Source organism: Mandrillus leucophaeus, unplaced genomic scaffold (assembly GCF_000951045.1).
Source record: "Mandrillus leucophaeus isolate KB7577 unplaced genomic scaffold, Mleu.le_1.0 Scaffold308, whole genome shotgun sequence".
Taxonomy (NCBI): domain Eukaryota; kingdom Metazoa; phylum Chordata; class Mammalia; order Primates; family Cercopithecidae; genus Mandrillus; species Mandrillus leucophaeus.
In genome coordinates, this window is record NW_012103232.1 from 1,172,525 (window position 1) to 1,185,222 (window position 12,698).

Below are 12,698 nucleotides of genomic sequence, written 5' to 3' on the forward strand. Positions count from 1 at the left end.
CCAGGGTACTGGCCCCAGAGTCTCCAGCAGGTGCATCCTCTCTGAATGCTTCCACATGGCAAGATCAGAGCCACAAATGCTGCCCCCACGCTGTTCCGGTAACCGAAGAAAGTCTAGGATGGTAGTGGCCAGAACGAGGTGTGCCACGGCCCCACCTCTCAGAGCAGGGAGGAGGATACTGCGCCAGCCCTTGGGGACCCCAGGCACCGTGGCCACAGGAGTCAGAGCTCTGCAGGTCTGCACCATGTCCTGGGCTCCTGTCCTGCTCATGCTGCTTGTCTACTGCACAGGTGAGGGAACCCCCAGAGCCCAAAGACCCCTGCCCCTTCCTTCACCCAGTCCTGCCCCCACGGCCCGCATGCTTCTGTGTCACCAGGTTGTGGTCCTCAGCCGGTGCTGCATCAGCCGCCGGCCATGTCCTCAGCCCTTGGAACCACAATCCGCCTCACCTGCACCCTGAGGAACGACCATGACATCAGTGTGTACAGCGTCTACTGGTACCAGCAGAGGCCGGGCCACCCTCCGAGGTTCCTGCTGAGATACTTCTCACAGTCAGACAAGAGCCAGGGCCCCCAGGTACCCCCTCGCTTCTCTGGATCCAAAGATGTGGCCGGGAACAAGGGGTATTTGAACATCGCTGAGCTACAGCCTGAGGACGAGGCTATGTATTACTGTGCTATGGGGGCCCGCAGCTTCGAGAAGAAGGAGAGGGAGAGGGAGTGGGAGGAAGAAATGGAACCCACTGCAGCCGGGACACCTGTCCCTTGAACTGAAGACAGAAGGGGCACGCATCCCCTTGCAGAGGCTGGCGGGAAGAGGGTGGAGCCATGGCCTGAAGCACTGAGGAGGCTGAGCCACTCAGCATCTCCTGGTCCTGCAGTGTTGCTGTAAATCCCCACTGGAGACTGCATTAGGGAATTAAAGCTGCTTGTGACTTTTTGCTGAGTTTGGTCTGACTGTTGTGCGATCTTGTAGTACCAGCCTCGGGCAAAGGCCCAGGGCCCCGGGAGACTGGCAGATCACAATCTGCTCAGCCGAGGCATTGTGGTGAGCGCTCACCTGAGTCCCTACTTTTGTGGGCCATGGGAAGCAAGGGGTTGATTAAAACACCCTAGAGGGGCATCCCTGCCAAGGACAGGACCCTCTGGTGTCATCTGATTCTGCCCAGGGGTTACAGAGTAAACAAGCTTAGAAAGCACCTGGCCTGGGCCTCCGGGGAGAACAGGAGCCAGGTGACAGGCCTAGAGCAGGTTCTCCACCTTGGTCCTATTGATGTTTTGGGCTGGTCAGTTCTTGGCTCTGGGGCTGTCCTGTGGATTGTCGAATGGTGAGTAGCATCTGTGGCCTCTACCCACCAGATGCCCCTTCCCAGTTGTGACAAACAAAAATGTCTCCAGACATTGCCAAATGTCCCCAGGTGGTAAACTCACACTGATTGTGAACCACTGGTCTAGATGAGCAAGTAAATGCATTGACTTATTTGCACAAGAGAGTGGCAGGTGTCGGCAAACATGTTCTTTTCTTTCTTTTTTTAGAGACAAAGTCTTGCTCTGTGGTCCAGGCTGGAGTGCAGTGGTGCAATCACAGCTCACTGCAGCTTCGAACTCCCAGGCTCAAGTGATTCTCCTGTCTCAGCCTCCTGAGCAGCTGAGACTACAGGTGTGCATCACCAGGCTTAGCTATTTATTTAGTTTTATTTTTGGAGAGAAGAATGTCTCACTATGTTGCTCAAGCTGATCTCAAACTCCTGAGCTCAAGTGATCCCCCTGCTTGGGCCTCCCAAAGTGCTGGGATTAGAGGTGTGAGCCACTGCACCCAGCCCATTTTCTATAAAGAGCCAGATGGTAAATATTTTTGGCTTTGCGGGCTACGTGATCTCTGTCACAACTGCTCAATTCTGTCCTTGTAGCAAGAAAGCAGCCATAGGTAATATGTGAACAAAGAGGCATGGCCGTGTTCTTATTAAGCTGTATTTACAGAAACAGATGGGGCTGCACTGGGCTGGGTATGGCACTCAGGCCGTAGTTTGCTGAGCCTTGCTCAGGAGCACTCCAGTTCCTGCCTCCAGGTTTTAAGCAAGCCACACTTGGTGGGATAATCAGAGTCCCCCCTCAAATTATCCTGCCTGTGACCCCAGGCAGGAGCCTCTGGACCCCTGGAGATACCTAGAGGCATGAAGGACGTGGTCTCACTGAGACTGTGTTGGACTGGCTGGGTGAAGCAGCAGTGGGGAGCTCCCCGCAGCCCTGGCCCACAGCAGGGCCCCCTGAGCCCGTGGGTGGTGGGTCTGAGTATGCCTTGCAGAGAGGGACTCCTACGTTGGGTGTCCACACAACCTGTAGACATGCCTCACACTCAGAGAAGTGCCGGCAAACCATCTCTCTTGTAACCCCAGCTTGGCTGAGCACATCCTTTCACCACAGCTAAGAAGATCCTGAGGCATCTCCCCAGAGAGGTAGGCACAGGCCAGTATCAGCCAATATCAGCCTTCCATGTGTGGTCATGAGTCCCTCTCTTGTTAACCAGGGGTCTCCTGCACTCTGGGAGGCCGAGGCGGGTGGATCACCTGAGGTCAGGAGTTCGAGACCAGCTTGACCCACATGGTGAAATCTCATCTCTACTAAAAATACAAAAATTAGCTGGGTGTGGTGGTGCATGCCTGTAATCCCAGCTACTTGGGAGGCTGAGGCAGGAGAATCGCTTGAACCCAGGAGGCAGAGGCTGCCGTGAGCCGAGATCGCGCTACTGCACTCCAGCCTGGGTGACAGAGCGAGATTCCATCTCAAAAAAGAAAAAAAAAAAGAAAAAAAGAAAAGAAAAGAAAAGAAACAACAAAGAAACAGTGATCTCAGCTTATGCTATGCTCTATGCATTGGGTTCTTCGTGCATCAGGCTTTTACCCCTGGGCCAGGCCCACATTTTAAAACATTATTATTTATTTGTTTATTATTTTATTTTAGAGATAGGATCTTGCTATGCTGCCCAGGCTGGACTGCTATGGCTGTTCACAGGTTCAATCACGATGCTCTACAGCCTTGAACTCCTGGACTCCAGCAATCCTCCTGTCTCAGCCTGCTGAGTGGCTGAACTACACGTGTGAGTCACTGCACCTGGCCATGGCCCACAGTTTTAAAGGCCAGCTAGATGGTTCCAGAGGAACTCTGTCTTCTGCTTGTAACCCATCTCTCTCTAGCTTTCATCCTTCATGATTCTGGGATTCCATGCTATGACAAGAAATCTAGAAAGCCAGGAGCTGAGTTGGACTCCAGTATCATCCTCATGCCTCCGCCCCATTAGCTCAATGAAAAATGAGACCTGGAACTCAGGCTTGAGGCCAGACTGAGCGTGAGTCTTAGCTCTGGAGGAGTCACTTAAAATCTAAGCCAACATTTCCAATGTTGTATGTAAAGGGGATAATCATAGAACTGATTAACTTCTATAAAAAGTTTTTATCCAACTGGGCGTGGTGGCTCACTCCTGTAATCCTAGCACTTTGGGAGGCCGAGGCGGACAGATCACCTAAGGACAGGAGTTTGAGACCATACCGGGCAACATGGTGAAACCCTGTCTCTACTAAAAATACAAAAATTACCTGGGCGTGGTGGTGGGTGCCTCTAATCCCAGCTACTTGGGAGGCTAACACAGAAGAATTGCTTGAACCTGGGAGGCGGAGGTTGTAGTGAACTGAAATTGCACCACAGCACTCCAGCCTGGGCGACAGAGTGAGACTCTCTCTCAAAAACAAACAAACAAACAAACAAACAAAAAGTTTTTATCCATCACGACTGTTCAACAAAATAATAGTATCATGATTTCCCCATCAGTCACCTGCCTGGCCTTCCCTCTTGTCAAATCCTTTCCTTTAGTCTGAGTCATTTCTCGCCTTGACCATTATTTGGTCTCCTTCCCATCCATCGTCCTGCTGCATGCAGCCTGTACCCACCACTCCTCATCTTTTTGCTCCTAGATCCGACCTTGCCTGCATTCCTTCTCTCTAACCCTTTATTGTCTCCCACACTCTAAGGAACACATGCAAGCCACATCTGTAATTTCCAATTTTCCAGTGGCTACATAATTTTTAAAGGGTAAAAACAAATAGGTGAAATGATTTTTAATGTTATATTTTATTGAACACAATATATCCCCAATATTACCAATTCAACCTATAATCAATATAAAAATTAGTTACTAGATAGTTGAAACTTGTTTTTCTTTTGTATCCACTTTCGAAAATCTGGTATGTATTTTACACCCACATCTTGGATAATTTGGACCAGCCAAGGGGTCAAGAGCTACATATGGCTTGTGAAGAGACCACTTGGGTTGAGGGGATGCAATTCAGCCTCCTTCCCATGACACAGCCTTTGAAGCCTGGCTCAGGCTTGGTCCCAAGTCCCATTTCTTGTGCAACCTCTCTCCCTATTTCTGCCATGTTAAGCCAACTGCAATTGACCAAAATCGAGTCTCTTGATTGCTTCTCAACCTTTGCCCAGGCTGTTTACTGCCAGGACTTCCTGTCCCTTTGTGGTGGCCTCCAGCTGGCTGCACTGACTCGGGGTTCCACAACTGTTTCAAATCTCACTCCTTGGGCAAGACTTCCCTGACCTCTTCATGCAGTTATTAACTTCCTCCACTGTGCAAACAGCATGTTTTCCTAACTATATTTAGCATCTACTGCACAGTTCTAAATTTATTTAGTAAAGCTCCCTCCCATACTAATCTGCAGATTCTCAGTGGGCAGAATCTACTCAACCCATTGATGTGCCTGATAGACACTTGGCAATTAGAGTTGAACGAACAAATGAATGAATGTGTAACTCAATGAATTCTCGGGTTCCAAGGACCCTGCCATTGTGGGATCCCATTAGGTGGCTGGGGTCACCACCTTAGAGAATTGTGATTCCCTAAGAAGGCAGAACCAGCCCAGACCTTCTCTCTATCACATTAGTGACTGGCCACATTTCCTCTCCTTTCCCTTTTTCTCTCTCCCCTACACCATTCCTGCATGACAGTGATGAGAAAATCCACCTGGTCAACCGAACTACAACTTTCAGCCTCATCCCTATCCCTCCCTCGCCTTCTGACCAGGGCCACAGTCACCCCGTGGGTTCTTCGCCTCGAGCATCTCTCACTCCCTTCCTCCTCCATATCTCTGAGACCAGCCTCCAGTCCCCCTGGCCTGCTCTGCCGCCTTCTGGCTCTTTGTTGAACCCAAGACCAGGGATGTCCTTCTAAAGAGTCAGTTCCTTCCATCCAGCCTCCTTTTCATAATCTCTATCAACCCCAGGTAAGGAACCAACCCAATCCCTCACCCTGACCCATAAGGACATCTGCAGTCAGGATGCAAATGATCTTACCCAACTTTCCACTCCGACTTCATGTGCTCAAGTCCACTCTTAGTGGTATATTCTGCCATCCCTCACCAAGCCATTTGAAGTGCCTGATTGTCATTCCAAATTCCCTTTCTCTCCTTGGACTATGATATGTTTTCTTTGTCCCCCAGCAGGACCCCACTCTCCACTCACACACCCAGTTACAGTTACAGTTGCCTCCTTCCCTGGCCCCTGCGGAAGGAGCTGCCCAGGCCTTTGCTCTCAAGAGCCTTCTGCATTCCCCACTGCCTGCAGCCTCCTTACATTGGACGGTCATCATATTTCCCATGTGTCAAATGCAGAAGTCCTCCGCGGAAAGGCTGTTTATTAATATTAGTTACTTTGGGGCTGGGCGCAGTGGCTTATGCCTGTCATCCCAGCACTTTGGGAGGCTGAGCCAGGTGGATCACTTGAGGCCAGAAGTTTGGGACCAGCCTGGTCAACATGGTGAGACCTCGTTTCTACTAAAGATACAAAAATTAGCCGGACGAGGTGATGTACACCTGTAATCCCAGCTACTTGGGAAGCTGAAGCATGAGAATCACTTGAACCTGGGAGGTGGAGGTTGCAGTGAGCCGAGATCATACCACGGCACTCCAGCTGGGGTGACAGAGGGAGACCTTGTCTTAAAAAAAAAAAAAAATCAGTTACCCTGGGACAGAGCAGGGGTGTGGCCATGGATGCTGTGGACCGACAGCGACCAGCCTCTCAGGTGACTCCACTCACATGATTCCCACTGAGAGACTGCAGTGTGGCTAGTGAGCAGACAGACCCACTGTGGGTCTGTCTCAGGGTCTGTGCAGGGGGCACCCACAGCTGTGCCACCCCCAAAACTCCCCAGGGCTGGGGCGGTAGAGCCTGTATTTGCTGCTGGGGACTCACTGTCAGATCTACTCTTCTGGGGAATATCAGGTGCTCACAGTACAAGTTCCCCCAGGGCTAGACTTGTCAGAACCTCTAGCAGGGGTGACTACAAAAGGTCCAGAGAGAAGAGGGGAGGCATCTTAGATCCAGAGAAGCAGCTGGGGATCCTGGAGCCCTGGTTGGTTCTTTGAGTCTGACTTAAAGCTCACGAGGTATCTCCTGGCCTGTGCTGGTATCAACGTTATCACATAGTCACCAACACTGAGGTCACTACTCAGGGTGTGGGAGAGTCTGGTACATGCTTCCAGGGATGCAGAGAAGGAGGCCTGCTGAGTCAGCACAGGCTGGGAGAGGGAACCTGCAGACACAGACACTCGTGGGTGCTGGGGCAGAGACCAAGATTATGTGTCTTAATGGTCAGAACCACAGGAGCTAACACGAGCTAAGGAGGTAACCCTGGACACCTGAAGCCTGTACTCACCTGTGCAGTGAGAGTGGAGCGCGATGGGGAGAGGGGTCCAGGCCATGGTAAACACTGCCTCCTGAGGACGCAGAGGGCTGGTGGTCCTGGCTTCTTTTATCTTCTCCATTGTCCTGTAAAGGAAGAGTTGTTCACACAAATTTGTTTTGCCGACTACTGATCTCTGCCCCGCCCTGAGAATCGATTGAGATCTGACTTTGGTCTGAGGTGTGAGACCCAGAGTTGGCCCCCTGGGAGAGACCAGGTAAGAATCAGCTGCTGGTACCTTCCACAGACTGGTGAGCAGGAGCCTTTGCTTAGCCTGGGAGGACACAGCTGCAGCCTGAAGAGGAGGCTATTATTGTAAGATAAGGCATGATGTCACTATGCTTACACAGTGCTCTAGACCCAAGGGGAAGAGACAGAAGCCTCCCCTCTGGATCTCTGGATCTTTTGTAGTCACCCCTGCTAGAGGCTCTGACAAGCCTAGCCCAGGGATGGCTTCTATTGTGAGTACCTGATATTCCCCAAAAGAGTAGATCTGACAATGTCACAGTCTCTTCTTCAGTTCAACTTGTAGGATGATCCATGGCTTTTTCTTTCTCACCTTATTCATGTTTTTGCAGGCAGAAATCCCTTGCTCAGAGATGACAACTTCTCAGTAGAGATGTTAGAGCAATCAAAAGAGGTTGATCCCAGCCATGCCCCATTCAAAGTCCAGAAGTGACTCACAATGCCGGTGGGAGCTTCAATTTCGTATTTTATTTTATTTTTTTTGCTTGTTTGTTTTGTTTTTGTTTGTTTTGTTTTGTTTTTTTGAGACGGAGTCTTGCTCTGTCCCCCTGGCTGGAGTGCAGTGGCACTATCTCGGCTCACTGCAAGCTCCGCCTCCCGGGTTCACGCCATTCTCCTGCCTCAGCCTCCCGAGTAGCTGGGACTACAGGCGCCCGCCACCGCGCCCGGCTAGTTTTTTTTTGTATTTTTAGTAGAGACGGGGTTTCACCGTGTTAGCCAGGATGGTCTCGATCCCCTGACCTTGTGATCCGCCCGCCTCAGCCTCCCAAAGTGCTGGGATTACAAGCGTGAGCCACCGCGCCCGGCCGTTTGTTTTGTTTTTTGAGACAGAGTCTCACTCTTGCCACCCAGGCTAGAGTGCAGTGGCGCGATCTCGGCTCCCCGAAACCTCTACCTCCTGGGTTCAAGCTATTCTCCTGCCTCAGCCTTTTGAGTAGCTGGGATTACAGGTGCCCACCAGCACGCCTGGCTAATTTTTGTACTTTTAGTAGAGACTGGGTTCCGCTATGTTGGCCAGGCTGGTCTCGAGCTCCGGAGTTCAGGATCCGCCTGCCTCAGCCTCCCAAAGTGCTGGGATTACAGGCGTGAACCACCGTGCCCGGCCCCCTTTGGGTTTTATGACACAATACCAATCTGTAGAAATGAATTGTGTTATGTATACTAGCAATGAACCATCAAATATTACAAAATAAAAGCAACACCATTTATAATAGCACCAACAGGAAAGGCTTAGGGACAAATTGAGAAAAACAGAAAGTTTTGTAACCTGAAAACTACAACAAAAGATAAAAAAGTGTTAAATAAATGAATAGATACTGTATTCCCAGTTTGTGTTTCCAAACACTCAATGTGGTGAAGATGATAAATCTTCCCAATTTGTTTGATAGATTCACTGCAAGGTTTTCCTGTAAAGTAAGTTTGCAGTGAATAGGTAGAAATTGTAGCAGAGAAATAAAAGATATAAGAAAACACATCGCCGGGCGCGGTGGCTCAAGCCTGTAATCCCAGCACTTTGGGAGGCTGAGACGGGCAGATCACGAGGTCAGGAGATCGAGACCATCCTAGCTAACATGGTGAAACCCCGTCTCTACTAAAAAATACAAAAAACTAGCCGGGCGCGGTGACGGGCGCCTGTAGTCCCATCTACTCAGGAGGCTGAGGCAGGAGAATGGCATGAACCCGGGAGGCAGAGCTTGCAGTGAGCCGAGATCGCGCCACTGCACTCCAGCCTGGGCGACAGAGCGAGACTCCATCAAAAAAAAAAAAAAAAAAAAGAGAAAACACATCACGGAAACGTAGCTCTGGTATGTTAGCCCCAAACTTTGAGCTCTGACTCAAGGGAGGTAGGCTGTGGTCAAAGTGAGCAGGGACCCAACCCTCATCTCTGACTTCAACATCTTTTAGGTTCTTATTTCCAGGCTGGGCTGAGTCATCCATCCACGATGTGGGGCTCAGAGCCCAGGAACATCATCTGCATCTGCAAGAGCAGCAGCATTGTGACAAACAGTGTGGTCTGGCAGCAAAGTCTCCAGGGAGGAGTCCTGGAAATGTGGGCCCTGAGCGTTTAACCCGCACTATCTTAATTACCGTAACTTTCGCGATGAGTTCTAACACCTGGTAGGGAAGAATGTCTTAGGAGAGTGTTGGCTAACCTTGGCTTTTTTGAATTTCCATGTACATTTTAATTATTAATTTATAATTAATTATATAATTTTTAAAAGTCAGTATCTTCCAATTAGTTTGGAGAACTGAGTGACATCATACAAAATAAAAAATTGCAAGACAAATTTTAACACAAAGTTTTACTTCATTGGCACATGGGATTTACAACTGAGTACTATGACATAGTAAACAGGAAAATGAATTCTTCCTGCATGTTACTGTGAGGTATCGTTTCCACCATTACAACCATTAAATAACAGTGAAATAAACTCATTTTAAACACATTCAAAGTCTTATGACAATAAGGTATTGAACCAAGTTTTCAAACTTAATAAACCATATTTAATCACATTTTTCACATGAAAAATAAATTACATACTTTCCTGATTTAATATATTAAAGGCAAATTCACTGACAACAAAACCTTGAAGAAGTAACAACATTCTGAGAGTGTTGACATAGTTCATGTTTCGGACATGAAGTGTAATTCAATAAATGCTGCCAACATTTTTCAAAGAATCTCAAGCATAAATTTTAAAAAATCTCAATTCTAAAAGGAAATAACTTATGTGCATGTTTCTAAACGCAAAGGAAGTTATTGCCAAGGAAATAATGACCAGGAAGCAATAATAAAGAAAAGGGATTTATTTATTATCCCTTTAGGATTATTTTAAGAATTTCTCCCTAGCTTAGCTAATTATCTTCAGATCCCAAATACTGTATTCTCAAAGATCACACTATCACCTACTACATCACACAACAAGTTATATGGTGTGAAAGGAGATAAATCTCGGGACTCCCAGATGGACAGAACACAATGTCATCTCTCTGCTCACCTGAGACAAATGCACATTTTGTTGCTGCTTCTGCTGTAGCACTTCACTGAGCCAGACTAAGGCATAAGTGAAGATTCCTCTCCCCTCCTCTCACATATAAATTGTGTATGCAGAAAAAGGCTAATCAGAGACTCAAAAGAATGCAACCATTTGTCTTATCTACTTATGACCTGGAAGCCCCCTCCCATGCTTTGAGTTGTCCTGCCTTTCTGGACAAAATCAGTGGACATCTTATACATATTGGTCGATGGCTCACATCTCCCTAAAATGTATAAAAGCAAGCTGTAGCCAACCACCTTAGGAACATATCCTCAAAACCTCCTGAGGGTGTGTCACGTCCATAACCTTGACAAAGTAAACTTTCCAAATTTATTGTGACCTGTCTCAGATATTTTGGGTTCACAAAGGAAAAACTTACAGAGAGAGGTCCTCAACTTCCTGCTGGACAGAGCTGACTCGAGTCCTCTTTGGTGATCCCAGGGAGTTCTCATCAGAACCCCCTCTGGTGGAAGAACACGCAGACACTGGGTATCTTTGGCGTACACAAGTGTGCGTGTTTGCTTTACAGCATAGCATTAAGAAGTCTAAATAAAGATTTTCTTTTCTTGACAATCTAAAACAAAGGGCCCAAGAATCCCCCAAATAACTACTCACTAAATGTGCTGAATGCAAAGTGTAGGTAAAATGAGGATCTTTTTAGGGTATTGCTTAGAGTGGAAGTCAGGGGACCTCAGTTCTGGCACTAAAATGGATCCCTCATTTGGAGGGTTATGTTGGGGAGGAAGGGTAGGAAGTAAGAGCTGTTTGGTAATAGAGTAAGGAAAAGAGGGTAAATATCCTATGGAAGGCAAATTTAAGCAAATGGCAAGTAACATTTAAAAGTCTGTTCTGTGGCACAGGGTGGGATCATCCCTGGCTTTGTTTGGCCATTTCTGCAGACTGGCCAAATCTAGGTAAATTCCGGCAATGATCCTCTATTAAACCCTTAAAATTTACCACCATCGAATGCATGACTACAGTGGCATGATCTAGAACTCGAATATAGTGAATCTAGTGCAGGTGGAAAGTTGGAAATGCCCCTAGAATATCTCAAAATTAGGTTTCAGAAATGCTAAGATCTCTGCCAAATGGTTTTCAAACAGCTAACTGTGATTGGGTTTTTTGATGTAGTTTCCCTCATACATTTTTTGTCCTGGGAGTGGGGGTTTGGAGGTAGAGACTGCTTTGCCACGCTGACTCACGAATATGGTAAAAGTATAAGTGTTAAAAATATGTTCTCTAATTATGCTCCTATGTAAGTGAAAAGGAAATTTGAAAATTTTAGTGGACAACTACTTTTGAAACTTTTAAGGTTAGATTTCTTTATTAGTTTCTCTTTGATATTCATTTCATCCTGACAGCATGCCTCCCCTCCCCAACCTTCTTGTGGTTCTATAGCCAGAGCAGCAGTACCACAAAAAATAGTCTATCCTATTTTTAATGTAAATAATCCAATTTTCAATTTTATAGAAAACTAAATTAAAAATGTGCTTCACCAAAGCATTTGCACTCCAGGGCTCATCATTTAGGTCTAAGTCTTCTGTAACCTTGTCATTAAATTTATACCACTTTCCTTTTCCACACCCCCTAGAACCCAGAGATCAAACACAAGGTTAAAAACAAACATCCTTATCCCCAGCATTTATCTCTATGCACTGTCTACAAATAAAGTGGCTGATTACCATTTTAAACATTGAAGAAAAATGTGGCAACAATTATTTCAATTTATAAAACAAACTTTTCAAATTGAAGGGGTAAAACCAGTTACAGCAAGCTTTAAAAATTCAGAATGAAATGAGGTCAAAGAATAAAGGCAGCGTGTCCTGCACCACAAAGGTGAGTGTGGATGATAAGGGAGGCGGAGAGGACAGCAGAGAGGCTGCTGGCCGGTGGATGAGCAAGCACCGCCTCCAGAGATCCTCCCCACCTGTCCTTCATGAAGGAAAAGCAGGGGCCTGCGTGTGCTGCCCATTGTATGTAATGACACTAAGTGCATAGTTCTCTGTGAGGGCACTTTTTTTTTTTTTTTTTTTTTGCGGGAACCCTCCACCTTCCTAGATCTATACTTCGCCTATCTTCACCAATTTCCAAAGAAGAATTCTGCTGAGCCATTGCCAAAACTGTAAGGCTCCACGTTCAGCATCCAGGGAAACTATGTTTTAGCCAAAAGACCATATTAATGTAGATCAATAACAGCAGGACCCAATGAAGTCAGATACAGATAAGAAGATGCGACTTCCTAGTTTAATCCCAGAATAACTACCTCTTCAATTTAATTACAGTATCTCAGAAAGGCCAAGTCTGGGAAAGCCTAAGTAGCCCCTGGTTTGAGCATTAAACATTCTCCTTCACAGCAGTGACAAGGCTGCGCTCTAGAAACAAGGCTCCTGTGACGAGATCTGCCTGTTCGGGAGCAGCAGCTGCTTCAGACAAGGGGCTCCTCGGAACACGGGGCCCGCAGCCTTTCACATGGCGAATGAAACATGAGAACAGAAGGAAGAATTGAGTGAGGAAATAGTTTTTAAAAATTTCAGGAAGAGAAAAAGTTATCCTTATTTGTTTCTTTTTTTTTTTTTTTTTTTTACAGAGTCTTGTTCTTGTTGCCCAGGCTGGAGTGCAATGGTGCCCTGGGTAGTCCTGGGATGAGGCAAACCGAACATCCTCAGGCAG

At 47.2% G+C, this 12,698-nt stretch overlaps 1 protein-coding gene across 1 annotated transcript; it reads left to right on the forward strand.

Moving 5' to 3' along the window:
* The first annotated feature begins 216 nt into the window (after positions 1-216).
* On the forward strand, positions 217-942 carry LOC105544768 (immunoglobulin iota chain). The gene is made up of 2 exons (XM_011987355.1): positions 217-290; positions 377-942. The coding sequence occupies exons 1-2, from the start codon at positions 245-247 to the stop codon at positions 766-768; spliced, it is 438 nt and encodes a 145-aa protein (XP_011842745.1). The 5' UTR covers positions 217-244; the 3' UTR covers positions 769-942.
* Positions 943-12,698: the final 11,756 nt, after the last annotated feature.

Coding starts and splice junctions, on each gene's coding strand:
- LOC105544768 (XM_011987355.1), top strand. CDS start 245: ATGTCCTGGGCTCCTGTCCTGCTCATGCTGCTTGTCTACTGCACAG. Junction 291..376: donor GCTGCTTGTCTACTGCACAG/GTGAGGGAACCC, acceptor CTGTGTCACCAG/GTTGTGGTCCTCAGCCGGTG.